The sequence below is a fragment of the Podarcis melisellensis genome (assembly GCF_964234715.1).
Source record: "Podarcis melisellensis genome assembly, chromosome: 1".
NCBI lineage: Eukaryota > Metazoa > Chordata > Lepidosauria > Squamata > Lacertidae > Podarcis > Podarcis melisellensis.
Window position 1 is genome coordinate 57264321 of NC_138528.1, and position 15484 is coordinate 57279804.

At 39.7% G+C, this 15484-nt stretch overlaps 1 protein-coding gene across 6 annotated transcripts in view; it reads left to right on the top strand.

The window, feature by feature from the left end:
* The window catches only part of SHANK2 (SH3 and multiple ankyrin repeat domains 2), a 334933-nt gene that overhangs the window by 306417 nt on the left and 13032 nt on the right, over positions 1-15484 (top strand). For 4 of the 6 annotated variants that reach the window (XM_081891145.1, XM_081891146.1, XM_081891147.1 and 1 more), the window contains 3 exons: positions 999-1129; positions 6088-6199; positions 8832-11247. In XM_081891145.1, the coding sequence (XP_081747271.1) occupies positions 999-1129; positions 6088-6199; positions 8832-11247 (2659 nt within the window). Of the gene's footprint in view, positions 1-703; positions 764-998; positions 1130-6087; positions 6200-8831; positions 11248-15484 lie in introns of all 6 variants that reach the window. The other 2 variants (XM_081891150.1, XM_081891148.1) reach the window with 2 other exon arrangements.

Sequence of the window (15484 nt, forward strand, 5' to 3'; positions counted from 1 at the left end):
GGATCCAAATTTCCCTGTGCTACAAAGGGTAGAGATAAATTTTCTGTGGTTGGCCTCTATAGCTCACTTAAAACTGAGGGCTGATTCTCTTCATAACCCTGTCTGTGACGGGCTGCTTTTATTTGTCCAGCTCAGATTAGTTTTCCTACCTTTTATCCATAGTGAAGTGGTCATACTATGACTTTGAGGTCACAATTTGATGGCCATCACTCAAACATACTCTTTGAACATTTGTGGCAAACAGTAACACCATCTGAGTTTGCGGTCAAAATGTTTCATGACTACTTCCTCATAGGCAAATGCAGGAAAATACTACTCCAGAGTTTAGAAAGTGGTTTGCTACTAACAACATGGCCATGAGAATTAGCCCTGAGATATTAATTGCCAGGCTTATAGCAAAGTTTCTAATGAAGATTTGAAACTTGACTCATTGGACCTAAGTATGATTCATTTAACATTTAGAAGTCCATAGAAAATTAAGTATTTGCATATTTAAGAGACTTTAAAAAGTGCTGTTATAGCAGTGCCAAATCGTTTTGTCTAATAGCCTGACATCAGGAATAGGTTACAAAGTAATAGCATAAAGAGCACTTAAAAATACCTATTATTGTCTAAAATTTCATTAGCATTCTAGTGACTACTGTGTGGAATAGTGCTCTAGAGGTGTAAAATTTCTAAAGGTTTTCTTTCCATTTCTATATAGATATTTTCCCTTCACATTTTGAAGGTTTGAAGAAGAGGATTGTTTTTCGAGTCACACTAAGTAAACATTAAATGCATGCAGGCTTAAAACTAAAGCATGCATGTTACGCAGCAGCAATAAAAGTGCTCGGCTTGCACGACTTACGATGCTGAAGCATTGCCTTGTTAAATTGCCAAAATCCCCTTTTTATTTGCATCTTTAAAAAAAGTTAAACTCTTAATTTCACATTGCATTATTTAGATTTTCAGTCTTTGGACAAATTAGATTTATTTTAGCAAATATTTCTGTGTTACAGATAAAGTTGATGAAATAGTACCAGTTTCCAAGCCATCAAGAATTCCAGACAATGCAGCCGTGGACTCAAGAGTGGCAACAATTAAACAACGACCTTCCAGCAGATGCTTTCCCTCGGCTACAGATATGAATGTGAGTAAATGTACTTAAGAGTTCTGATATTTTGACTAAATTAAGATCTTTCCAGATTCCTAATAGTAGAGGATAATCCTCCAAGCTTTCCTTTTCTTTTTGCACACTTATCCTTAATTCTTCTGACTTGTGCCCATGATCACCTTCTGGAATGACACTCCTCACTGTAACAGATTAAGATTTATTTCCTAGGAAAATTTACTTGGAAGTTAGTCCCATTGAAGTAAAAGAGAGTGATATATTCATGTTCTGTAAAATTACACCTTTGTTACACCATATTCTTGAACTGGATCCATAGCAATGGTATATTCAAATGCCCTTTTAATGGCTAATTTCCAAAGTTTGAAATCAACATCAAAACCTTCCTCATGATTTATTGCAATGGTGCAATGAGACTGTATCTAGATATGAAATAGATCTAAATATTGAATCAGATCTTGTCCAAGAATCACACATAATGAACTTAAATGTCTTCCTAACCCCAGAGTCGTCCGCGACTGGACCTAACGGTCAGGGATCCCTTTACCTTTTTTACAGTGCAGCATGGTGTGTTTTCTTTTCCTTCCCATCAGAAATGTTGCTCAAGAAATGTGTTCTGTCCAGAATGACAAATTTGCCACCTATTTCACAAATACTGTCATTCATAGAATTTGATATGACTTTAGAAGCTCTTAGTTCAAATACCACAACTAGGGTGGAAGGCTCTGCTTTCTACAAGTTGTGTGCATCCGCTACTCTTCATTCCCCACCTACTGAGGCAGAAAGAATTAAGGGAGAAACTGACCTGCTGTTAGTTGGATTGCTATGTGTTCTGGTTAGTGATGGACAGCATACAGGAAGTAATGACCTCAGTTGGATGGAATAATAAATATTCTCCTCCTCAGGGAAGGCATGCCAAAGAAATATGAAACTTCTGATTGTCTTGCTTGGCTTTGGCTTTGATACTTCTAGCTAGTCTAAAGTTTTCCCTTTTCCAGTAAGCTTTTGGGATAGCAGTTTATTTCACTATATAAAGATACGGTTTCTGAACTGTATCTCCTTCAAGTCACAGTTTGCAGGGCAAAAGATGGCATTGAATCCTGTGGCTCCTAGTAACACTTCAGGAACTTCTGATTCTGTGCTTTTCAGGTGCTTGAGGCAGATGTTTAGCTTTTCCCAGAAAGTAAAGTGCCAGAAAAGCATCATCTCTTGAGAATATTTTTGAAGAATTGAGACTGTCCACCTCAACTTATCATCCCCAACCCATTGTTTTAAAAAAAAATCTTTTTAATTTTAAATTTCTTGAGAAAAGTTATACCCCAGTCTTCAGCCAAAAAGGCTCCTGGAGTGGCTTGCTGACAATCAAGATAGTCCCTGTCTGTCAGCTTACAACAAAACAGAAACAGCACAGAAGGAAAAGTGTCCAGGGGATGAAGGTGGGGAAACTCAGAGGCCAATTCTTAAAGTTTAAATAGTAGTTATTATCATGACAAGGCGGAATGGAATCAGTTTAGGGACAGGCGGTGTCTGATAGAGCTGGCCTTTCAGTAAAGCTATGGAATGAACCCCACTTCTTATCTCTCTCACTGTTCATTTGCAAAATAATCATTTTCACTTTTATTCTCTATGCACTACTTATGCCTTATAAAATTATTTATGTTATTCAGTGGTCTTGTTCCTTCTTGTGTAAAATTCCAGCTGTTTAGCATCTACTTCCTCTAGGAAGCATTTTTTACTTTTTGGGGAGGGGGAGTTGGGGAGTGGAGACGGGCTTTCTTCAGATGTGCTGTATTCTTCTTTCAGGAGGAAAATAGATTATGATACATCTTCTGCTTTTATTTGTGTATTTTGTTTTTGTTTTTTAAAGAAAAGAATTGAGTCTAGGTTCTGGACTGGAGGACAGTCCCAAATCCATTATTAAAATGAAAAAAATGTGAATTTTTGAGTAAAGCTCGGTGGGTGGGTGGGTGGGTGTGTGTGTGTGAGAGAGAGAGAGAGAGAGAGAGAGAGAGAGAAATGAGGAGACAGGTTGCATTTTAAATTGAAAAGTGCTTGAAAATTCAGGAGTGTGAGCCACTGCAGTGGAAACAAAAGAAATATCTAGCTATGTGCATAGTTTTCTCCCATACTTGCACATAAATTTGGTCTTACAAATTGCCTGTTAACTGCTAGTTAGCTGTTGGTGTGCTGCATTCAGCATTTTTCTGAAGGTATCTGTAGTATTGTATGTGACTCTGGCTCATGTTTTGTCTCACTCCAAGTAACAATACAGTGGAACCTTGGGTTACGTACTGTCCTCCTTATGAACACTTCGGGTTATGAGCTCCGGTACCCCGGAAGTAGGTGCTTCTGGTAGCAAACTTTGCCCCGGGATACAAGTGGAAGTCACGCAGCGGCTGCAAGAGGCCCCATAAGCGAAAGTGCGCCTCAGGATAAGAATGGTTTTGGGTTAAGAACAGACATCCGGAACAAATTATGTTCATAACCGGAAATACACCAGTACAGCCAAAAACGTGAGACCCAATCACATACAGTAGACGCTCGGGTTGCGAATGTGATCCGTGCAGGAAGCATGTTCGCAACCCGCAGTATCATGTCTGCATACACGCAGGTCGCAATTCAGCGCTTCTGCGCATGCGCAAAGCGTGATTTAGCACTTATGGGCATTTGCAAGCACTGAAACCCGGAAGTAACCCATTCCGGTACTTCTGGGTTTGGCGCGGTGTGCAACCTGAAATCGCGCAACCCAAAGCATCTGTAACCCGAGGTATGACTGTATAAAAAACAGTATAGTGTAGTGGTTAAGATTGGTGGACTCGTAATCTGGTGAACCGGGTTCTCGTCTCCACTCCTCCACATGCAGCTGCTGGGTGACCTTGGACTAGTCACACTTCTCTGAAATCTCTCAGCCTCACTCACTTCACAGTGTTTGTTGTGGGGGAGGAAGAGAAAGAAGATTGAGGTCAATGTGTTGTGGACTGTTGAGGTCACCTGAGAAGACTAGTGAGGTCTTCTAATAGAAGACGTTATCCTTTCACAGTATACCTTAGGTTATTATCTCTTTATTACTCCCTGTAAATGAACAAGGAAAACAAGTTTCTAGTTCTGTTCTGTGGTTTCTGAATAAATGTGATTTTATTGTATTGTAGAGTGTTTCCTTTTCCTGCTTATTCTTGGGTGCACTGCTAAACTTCCTTAGTCCCGGGAGCTCTGACACAAGTGGCACATACCAAGGTGCAGACAAGAAACTGTCATGCAGGCCTAGTATAAGAAGAGACCCTTGGAGGGCGGATTCTGCAGTCTTTTGCTCTACTCTTGTCCAACAGTTTGTACCACCTGGCCAGTCCTCTGTGGATATGACCTCAATTCCCATACCCTTTCCTTAAGGAACCATGTATATCAAGGCGTCACAGGGACTTAACAATATACTTCTGTTTCTTCCTGGGGGGGGGGGAGAGATTGTTCATTCCAGAGCTGAATACTAGCGCATTGTGGCTGTAGACCTGTTGATTTCTGGATAGCATGTTATGGCTTACTTGTTTATATTCCTTTTCCTACCTTGAGATGTTTAGGAGAGGTGTGCAGGATAATTATCTAATAATTGATGTCAGACACAAGTCAGGGTTTTGAATGGTGCCTTACCTGCTCTACATTAATGGCTTCTACTCTCAGTTCTTACTTTGCAATATTCTGGTCACCTGTGTGTACGGTAGCACATACCACCATTTGAAGAAGATAACAATCCTTTCCTATAAGTGCTTTTCTTCAAAGGGGATGTCTGATCTTAGACATACTGTAGTCCACAAATCCATTTGGTACCATTAGCCAGATTTTCCTTCATCCCAGTTGTCCGGTTCTGAATAGATCCTTCACCTACCTATGTTTAACTTTGCTACTGCAAGTGACTGAGGAGGGCCTCTTGCAACACCTGATGTCACTATGAAAGGTTTTGTGAGCCATCAGATGAGGCAGACAGGTATGGACAGATCTGGAAGAAGATCAGTTGTAAGAAATAAACTTGTGATCCATAGAAATGGCTTTCTCTTTTGCCAGTTGAGTACAAATATAAAGCCTTCCATAGCAAAAGTTCATAGTTCACTAGTTTATCAAACCTTCCTTTTTGCGTTGCCGTTTTCCTGTGTAATATAGATATAATCTGCCCAATTTCCCAAATATCCAATGAAACAAATATTTTGGATGTCTCAAAATAATGGCCAAATTGTGTAGAGTATAATGTATTTTTCCCCAAATTGTCACTTACTATTTGAAGTGAATATCAAAGCTAAGGCCAAGTTGACATGTTTCTTTGAAGTGTAGCATGTATTTTGCCACTACCTGCTGTAAATGTTACCGTTCTGCTCCAGTAACATATAATCCATCTGCCTAGGCCAAATTACATCATTACTAACCACACTATTCACATCTGCCCCAATCACCACCATGCAATCTGTCCCTCCTGACATGGTCAGGAATAGAGATAGAAATAGAGATAAAGATAGAGATAGACAGACAGATAGATATATAGATATAGATAGATGATGATAGATAGATAGATAGATAGATGATAGATAGATGATAGATAGATAGATAGATAGATAGATAGATAGATAGATAGATGATAGATAGATGATGATAGATGATAGATAGATAGATAGATAGATGATAGATAGATAGATATAGATAGATAGATATAGATAGATAGATGATAGATAGATAGATAGATAGATAGATAGATAGATAGATAGATAGATGATAGATAGATAGATGATAGATAGATAGATAGATGATAGATAGATAGATAGATAGATAGATAGATAGATAGATAGATAGATAGAAGATAGAATGGCATGAAAGTGACAATGAAGACATGGAGCCATACTGCCCAAGGTATTGTGTAAACCAGGCTTATATGTGAGAATGAAACAGAACATTAAATTATGGCTTCAGGTACAATTATTTTTTCTTTTTGTCTTTTGTAGTCTATGTATGAGAGACAAGGGATTGCTGTGATGCCACCAACAGTCCCTGGGAGTTCCCAAGGCCCGTTTCTGGGTGTACCACGAGGTACCGTGAGAAGACAAAAATCAATAGGTAAAATGAAACTTTCTACAAGCGACGTTTCATTATTTTCAACAATTGCTTACAGTGTTTGCTTCAAATGCATTTGTTCATGGGTTGATTTTGAGTCTTGATCAAATAGCCATTGCGTGAGAACAAACTGGCCCATTCACATGTCATATTGAACCATAAAATAAGCTGTACTTTAATGTGAGAGAGTAGCATGCTAATGCATGTTTGAGAAATGGCAGGTATTTTGCTCCTCCCCCTCTGCTCCTGCTGCTGCCGCATTGCCATGAAACAAGATGTGGTTTTGCTTCTCAAGTTCATCGTTTATTTTTATCCAAACAAACCATGAGCAGAAGCCAAGGTTTGTTATTAGCTTACCACTTTGGGGAAAACAAATTATGAGTCCAGGTTTAGACAACATGGCATACCAGACCATGGCTTGTTTCGCGGAAGCACAGCATGAGCAGCAGAAGAGCAAAGCATCTCTGCTTTTTAGAAGCATTCAGCAGCACATTCACATTAAACCATAGCTAGTTGTAACTAAGATATCATATGACATGTGAACCAGGCCAGTCAGTGGTGGAGGAAGCCGCTCGGGCACTCGGAGCGGCAAACATGATGTGCACCCAGGGCCGGGGCCTCGCTACGTAGCACACATGTGCAGCGTCACTACATACGACACATGCGCTGTATGTAGCGACGCCGCACAAGCGCGCTACGTAGCAGTTTGCTGGTGGCAGGGTCCCGGGATCCTCTGCTCTCGGCTGCAGCCACGAACGGAGGATCCTCTACATGTGTCTGCAGCCGTAAGCAGAGGATCCGGGCACCGCACCGCCAGCAAACCGCTACGTAGCGTGCTTGTGTTCGCGGCTGCAGCGGCGTGATGGTTGCTCACGCCACCGCAGTGGGGCGCCGCCTTGTCACCCCTGGAGACATGGCACCGGGAGTGCACCCCCCCACACACACCCCATTGCCGACGCCACTGAGGCCAGTGTCTGTCAGTAACATTAACTGAATATTACAACTGGAATTTGTGCTCTTTGAAATATACAATTTCTTAAGTAATTCATTGCTTTTTAGTTTGTTTATTTCAAATATTTATTTACTGCTTAATATCAGAATTTCTTAGCATACAAAATGCATTTACAAATTACAAAATTAATAAGTAACGAAGTAACCAACAGCAGACAATCCCTATAAAGCATGGTAAAATCCAAACCAAATTTAATACACATTTAAATTTTATGTTTATTGAATCAAAAGCATCTGCTTTTGCACATTTGAAAATGTTTTAGCATTCTGATTTCCATGTATAGAATTTTGTTTATATTACAATGCCAAATTCGTACTACAAAAAGAAGAAGAATTTTTAAAAAGACTATTGGTAAAAGTTACTCAGAGGTTAGTCTTAAATGAAATCATTCTTCTTTGCTAAAATTGTGTTTTATAATCTGTGTGTATGTGATAAGATGGTATTTTTGTTCAAAATAATGACAGAAAGCTTTAGGAAAATATATATTAATCGGTCCATTTTGCTGTAGAAGTATTTGGTTGTACAACGAGGAATTTAAACAGAGTCAACATATGCTTTATGGAAATGTATTTTTCTGCAAAATGATGTTGTTTTAGTCATATTGGAAACTTAGTCAAAGGTCTTATTCCCCACAATTTCAATTGCTATTCTTGCTGTAATAGCAATGGCAAGCAGAGACCGAAAAGATACATTTAACACAAAACTTTAATTAGAATAGGTTGCAATATGGGAGCTAAAGCTGAGAGGCAACGTTTTTCTTGTCCTTTCTTCTCCTTTATGTTTGAAGGGATATTCTGTTCCCTGGTGAAATAATGAAGTTATTCTTTGCAACTCTCTACATAAAAATAGTTACAGGAAATACAGTGAAAGAAATATCAGCTATTACAAGGAATAGCAATCAGCCCATAGCTTAGATCGACCCTCTTGCTGCTGTTGTTTCATCCTGAACACAAACCAGCAAGCCAGCTATATTAATTATTACTTCAGAGACTGTCTGTGTAAGGAGAGCATCTCTTTGCTCTGTCTGTACCAGGAAGTACCACAAGTAGCTTGTGAAGCCATTGCCTCATGCTGTGACCTGCCCTGCTTCACGTCTAGCTTTCCAGCATGAAATCTAGCACCTCATACAACAGGTAGCAATCTCACTCCAAAGTTACATATGTTTGTTTGGAAGATTGTTCCACAATGCCTCTCTATCCACTCTCTTTACCCATGTAGAAACATTGTTTTATCATGTTTCATGCATGGCCACCTATTCACAAATGCCAACATGCATACATTTATTTATTTTTAAGCTTTCCTTTCCTTTCTTCTTCCAGTCTTTCACAGCTTTTGGCTGACAACTTCCTTTTATGCACAGTTCATAAAAAACATTACTTTAGGGATGCACAATTCTCTGTGCACATATATGTTAGAAAATGCTGGAAGATCAGCATAGGGACACTGAGGCAAGCCAAAATGTAAACTGAAGATCTAGTTGCAGACATATTCTAAAACCAAACCATGCATAGTAATATATAATACAGTATTTTCTGTACCTGGTTTACTATGTCTTTGGTGACAATGGATGATAATTAAAATTCAAGAGCAATTTAAAAATTGTAGCTTGTGATTTTTTTAAAGGGATAACAGAGGAAGAACGGCAATTTTTGGCTCCTCCCATGCTAAAATTTACCAGAAGTCTATCCATGCCAGACACCTCTGAAGATATCCCTCCTCCTCCACAGTCTTTACCTCCATCACCACCACCTCCATCTCCTTCTCTTTACAACTCCCCCAAATCTCCAGTGTCTAGAATATATGGGACAATTAAGCCTGCATTTAATCAGAATTCAGGTGCAAAGTTAGCTATTTCAGGTAGATCTGAAAATATGGGAACGGTGATAAGGGACAAAGGGATATATTACCGGAGAGAGATGGACCGTTATTCTCTAGATTCTGAGGACTTATATAGCAGAAATGCCTCAACTCAGGCAAGCTTCAGAAACAAGAGAGGTCAGATGCCGGAGAACCCATACTCTGAAGTTGGAAAAATAGCAAGCAAAGCAGTGTATGTCCCAGCCAAGCCAGCAAGACGGAAGGGAATGCTAGTGAAACAATCTAATGTTGAGGATAGTCCAGAAAAAACCTGCTCTATTCCAATTCCAACTATCATTGTTAAAGAGCCATCTACCAGCAGTAGTGGGAAAAGTAGTCAAGGAAGCAGCATGGAAATTGACCCACAGTCTTCAGAGCAACCAGGACAGCTCAGACCTGAAGATAACTTGACTGTCAGTAGTCCATTTGCAGCAGCCATTGCAGGGGCAGTGAGGGATAGGGAGAAAAGATTAGAAGCCAGGCGTAACTCTCCAGCTTTCCTTTCCACAGATTTGGGAGATGAGGATGTTGGGCTGTCGCCTCCAATGCCACGTTTGAGACAGTCTAAGTTTAGTGATGAGGGAATGTTTGGTAATGAAGACAACTTTAGGCAACTTGTATCACCATCTCCTATCCCAGCACCTAGAGAGCCTGAAAATATTTTTAATAGCAGTGAATCAAGTAATCAAAGTGATGCAAGGACACCAAACCCTTCAACCCCAACATCAATGGGTTCAGAAAATAATGTGTTGGCAACTCAGAATGCTGGTATGTCCAGTTTGGATAACTATGTTCATCCACTCACAGGGAAATTACTGGATCCAAATTCACCTTTAGCCCTTGCCCTTTCTGCCAGAGATAGAGCCATGAAGGAACAAACCCAGCAAATTCCAGGGAAAGGAGAATCTGGCAAAGCAGACCTTAATAAACCCCTTTATATAGATACAAAGATGAGGTCCAACATCGAAACTACATTTCCAGTGACAGCTACAATTGCTAGGCAAAATACGCGTGGTCCACTAAGGCGGCAGGAGACGGAGAACAAATATGAGACAGATACGGGGAAAGAGAGGAGGCCTGAAGAAAAGAAGAACATGCTGATCAATATTGTGGATACCTCACAGCAGAAGTCCGCTGGTTTGCTCATGGTTCATACGGTAGATACAGCACAGTCCAATGAGACCCCTGATGAAAAGGAAGAGGAAAGTGCTGAGATAGATGTGGATACTGAAAAGCCTCCACCAGAGGCACAGGAAAGTACAGAAACAGCTGAAAGTGGACCAGATGAAGCTGACATGCCTGAGCTACCTGCATCTCCCTGCAAAACTATTGTAGCAGTTGGCTCCGTTGATGATCCAATCATTTTACCGTTCCGTATCCCTCCACCCCCTTTAGCATCTGTTGATCTTGATGAAGATTTCATCTTTACTGAGCCATTACCACCGCCTTTAGAATTTGCTAACAGTTTTGATATCCCTGATGACCATTCTGTCCCAGGCTCTGCACTAACAGACTTGCTCAAACACAGAAAAAATGGAACTCCGCCTGCTTCATTCAATCCTACTCAACCCTCAAATTCAATAGACAGTAAGAAACCAGTGGGTCTTTCAAACTGTTTGCCTGCCTCATTTTTACCACCGCCTGAAAATTTTGATAACGTCACTGACTCTGGGATTGAAGAGGTGGACAGTCGAAGCAGTAGTGACCATCACCTAGAGACAACCAGCACTATCTCAACTGTGTCCAGCATCTCTACCTTATCCTCTGAAGGTGGTGAGAACTTGGATACTTGTACAGTCTATGCAGATGGGCAAACATTTCTGGTGGACAAACCCCCAGTACCTCCTAAGCCAAAAATGAAGCCCATAATCAACAAAAGCAATGCACTTTACAAGGATGCGCTAATTGAAGAAACTGTAGATAGTTTTGTTATTCCTCCACCTGCCCCACCCCCACCTCCTATCAGCGCACAGCCCGGTATGGCTAAAGTTGTACAGCAAAGGACCTCTAAGCTATGGGGTGATGTAACGGAGGTTAAAAGCCCAGTTCTCTCAGGCCCAAAGGCTAATGTCATTAGTGAATTGAACTCAATACTGCAGCAAATGAACAGAGAGAAATCATCAAAGCCAGGGGAAGGATTGGAGTCACCTCCAGGAATAAAAACAGCAAGTCTTAGTACAAGGTAAATGCAACTAAATTATTTTTTAAGTCTATAGTGTCCATAAGTTTAAATTGCCTTTGCTTTCATTAATAATGTCTTAAATACCTTTTAATCTTATGTTTAAAATTCATGGTATTAATGCTCCAGTATTAATTTTTTACGCTCTTAAAAATCTACAAAATACGTTAATTGCTATTATCATTTTTCACCTTTGCCCTTCTTTGTTTATGATATTAACACGTATTGAAATATGCTATCTTTTACTATGCTGCTAGTTAAGAATCAATTTCACCTCTCCTTTCTAGAATCCCTAGTTATGTGTTTTATGGTTTACCCCTAACTTCTCCAAATTTAATGAAAAGGTTTCAAAGTGGCTCTAAGTGACAGCTGACTGGTTATAGTTCTGATTTAATTTCAAGTTGATATTGCTTCAGTAGTAGCTGTCTTATTTAGAATGTGTTGAGTAGTTTTGTGTGTTTTATTTTGCATGATACATATGTTTAGTTTACAATGCAGAGGGCTACATGTGGCGCTGCATGTATTTGCCAAGGTTTTCGTCTCCCTGCTGCAATCCATTACAACCTCCAACAAAGCACTCCTGAGAATCCAGTTGGAGGTGCAAGGAAAGAGAGAAATCAGCAGTCCCACATGCAAATGTAGAAGTGTTTTCTGCTCACACCTTTGGATCCCAGCCAGAATCTCTCTATGCTTTTTAAGTAAATGAAATAAAAACCTGTCCTTTATTTGATAACAAATATTCCAATGCAACTTTAGAAAAAACCAAAAATGACACATTTGATCTCAAAAATATTTATTTTATTGCATGGACTTCAGCACATGCAATCAAGGAGATGCACTAATGGACCATATTCTGGTTTCATTTTTTAAAATCAAGTTTCCCGCTGGATCATGCCAGTGGCCCATTTGGTCTAGCATTTAGTTCTCACACTGTGCACATTCAGTTGTTCCAGTAAAGCGATCAACGTACATTAATGATTCGTTGTTTGAGCTGTTTGGTTTTAATTGTTGGAAGAAGAGTAGTCACAAAGCCTGTCCTTTAGTCTTTTCTAGGGTGGCCAGAGACAAAGGATACAAGGGCTTTTGCACCTCTCTCAATTGTGGAATTTTGTTGTGTGCATCTTATCATTCAGGGGTGAAAGCAGCTGCACTTTCAAAAATGTCATTTTCTACACAGCTATTAAAAATGTGAGAGTTCTGTCATCTTCTCCTCTTCATCAGAGCATACAACAGCCATGGTGAATAATACATTACTTTTTAAACACTTTTTAAACAAAAATGTTCTCCATGGTGGTAGTATATGGTGAGAGTCAGCTTTTGCATCCCATCTTGAACCACCCTGCCTTACAGCCAGTACCACTGAAAGACTGCATTTGACAGACATATTTTTAAAGTCAATATTGTGAAATTTACTGAGCCTTTGGATGGATTTGTTGCACTTGCTGTGATAGGTTCTAGGACTTTCAACTGAAGGTGGCGACCCATGGTAGCGGAACAGTAGAGTGGTGTAAGAAACCCCAAACTCTGAATGTGCCTATTTTTACCTGTTGTTAGCCGCTCTGAGCCCGGCTTTGGCCGGGGAGGGTAAGATACAAATAAAAAAATAATATTATTATTACCAGGACCTGTTTCCTAGCAAAGTTCAAGCTTCAGCTACATGGGGACAGGTTTTATGTAGTAGAGCAGGGGTGTCCAACAGGTAGATCATGATCTACTGGTAGAGTGTGTGGGGTCTGTGGTCGATCGCGGTTGATCGTGGAACCCTCCCCCCCAAAAAAGAAAGCTCAACAACTTTGGTAGATCACTGCCAGTTTTTTTTATAGTAAGAGTAGATCTCAGTCTCCTGAAAGTTGGACATGCCTGTGGTAGAGAATTGTCATGAGTCCCTCTGCCCATTACCATACATCTTATTGTATAATACAAATGATCCACAGGGATCCTATGTGCACAGACACTCAATTCTTGTGTCAGTTCTCCCTCAAACTAGGGATGACATACCAGTGGGGCAGTGATGAAATTTCTATGTGGAGCTTCCATATCATGTTACTTTAGGGGTTGAAAAGAGGGGGGGTGCTGTGCTGCTTCTCCAATGTATTAAGCGAAGTGAACATCTAAACCACGAATGGATACCTAAAAATTAAACTCCGGTTAGTGAATCTAGCAGTTCTTATTTGTTCTTCCCTTTCATTTAGCAATCTGATTTACCAGTGAATAGGCAAAGGGTTCATAAGGTGTACTCTCTGTAAAGTATTTATTTTATTTATTTCACTCCTGCCTTTTTTATAAAACATAACTTTTAGGTGTAGGAAGGACACAATTTTTTTACTAATTTCCCCCTTCCCCTTGAAAATATACTCCAGAAGATTTGTGGACCTTCCAGAACAGTGTTGTGGCTATGGGAAGAAGTTGGGTGGGATCATACAAAGGGCCTCAGCCATTTCTTGCAGTTCCAGTAGAAATCTTCTCTGGATCTCGATCCTTTCCATATATGGAAGGAGCCCTTCTGTTCAGGAAAGGCCGAATCGGAACCAAACTTGTAATATCAAAAGTACTGCTAAGTTTCTGTTACTCTATAAATTACAGTGCTCTCCCTAATTCAGGGGTCTGTTGACACTCAGAGGTGCACATGGAATTCCAAAAAGTAATAATAATGATGGTTTCCATTAGTTTCAATGGAGGGAGCTAAAACACAACAGGATTTACTCTTTCTGTTCCTGGCTTAGGTCACAGAGTGAGGAAAATCCAAAGGCATGGAGAGTCATATCCACAAGAGCTTGCTAAATCATGAAGTTTAAGTAATAATCAAAATGTGGCTAGCTTTCTGCTTGTTGTAGAGATGTGAACAGTATGGTTTGTGTGTCTTGAGTGTGTGATAGCAGTATTTGGAAATTATAATATTGGAAAGCGTATGTAGAGTTGGCAGCCAAATTTGCCATGACATTTGTGGCTTTCAGTAAGGAAATGTAGCAATCCTAACAGTATACTGGAGTGTTGATTAACTTTGCAACTTTTTGTGTAGTATGAAGATTCATTTAATTTTAATAAGCAAATTAAGGTAATTTCTTCCTGTGCTGCATACTTATTAAAAATTTGTCCACTCAGCTGGCAGTGGAAGTCCCAATTATAAACTAGCTTAAATGTTAAGGTACTTCACAGTAATTGTATCAGTGTGAGTCTTTCCTATGGTGCCAGTACACTCACCTTTTAATCAGATTTCCCTAATGGGGTATAGCAAATATAACGTAGCTAAAACATATGAATTAAACTAGACAGAATTAAGGTAGTTTAAAGAAAAATGATGCCACTCTATATTGACTATGTCATTGTCAATTTTACAAGCTTACCTTGTAGTATCATTTGGATACAGATTTCCCTGAAAACTGTTTATTTTTCCACATTGCTATAGTTTGTAAGTGCTAGAAATAAAAATCTGTATACTTCCATATAGTGATATTTGAACAATGAAAGGGTTTTTCCGTTACTGACTTTTATGTCATATTTCAAGAAGTAAAACCCAGGACACCCTGAATGTTGTTGAGCTTTTTTTTGCTTTTTTTTTTTTTTTTTTTTACAAAGAAGCCACGACATAGTCAAGGGGGGCAGTAAAGCAACACAATTACTTAACTAGCTGGCCAATCACATCGGTTCTGCCCCCCCAAAGTCTTGGCTACACCCATACATGTGTGCATTAGAAGGCACCACCACCACTCAGAAAACAGTGGTTTTCTGAGTGTACAAAGCCTTGAAAATTGCTATTGGAGAGGAGAGTGCTCTTCCTAATTTACATGCACACAAACACACACCCAGCAATTCACACATTCAGCAATTGCTTCTTGCTCCAGGCAAGTGTATAAAGGGCAAAATTAAGGGTGCTCTTCCACACACACACACACACACACACACACACACACACACTTGAAAAGATATAACCAGCCTACCTCCATACCAGTCTTAAGAGTTTGGATGTTTCCAAACAAGTTTTCCACCCTTTGGAGGAAAAAATATATATTTCAACTACTATGCATTTCAAAGACGTGTGTGTGTGTGTGTGTGTGTGTGTGTGTGTGTGTGTGTGTTGAAATTATGCCATCAAAACCAAGTGCATAGTAAAATTGCCAAAATAAAAGAATTAAGTCCTTAGCTGAATTCAATCTGTAAATGATAAGCATAAAAAATCAGTCCCTGAGCAGATGGGTTCGTTTTTGTTCTTTGTACTCCCATTCTGCTTTAAGCTGTTTAT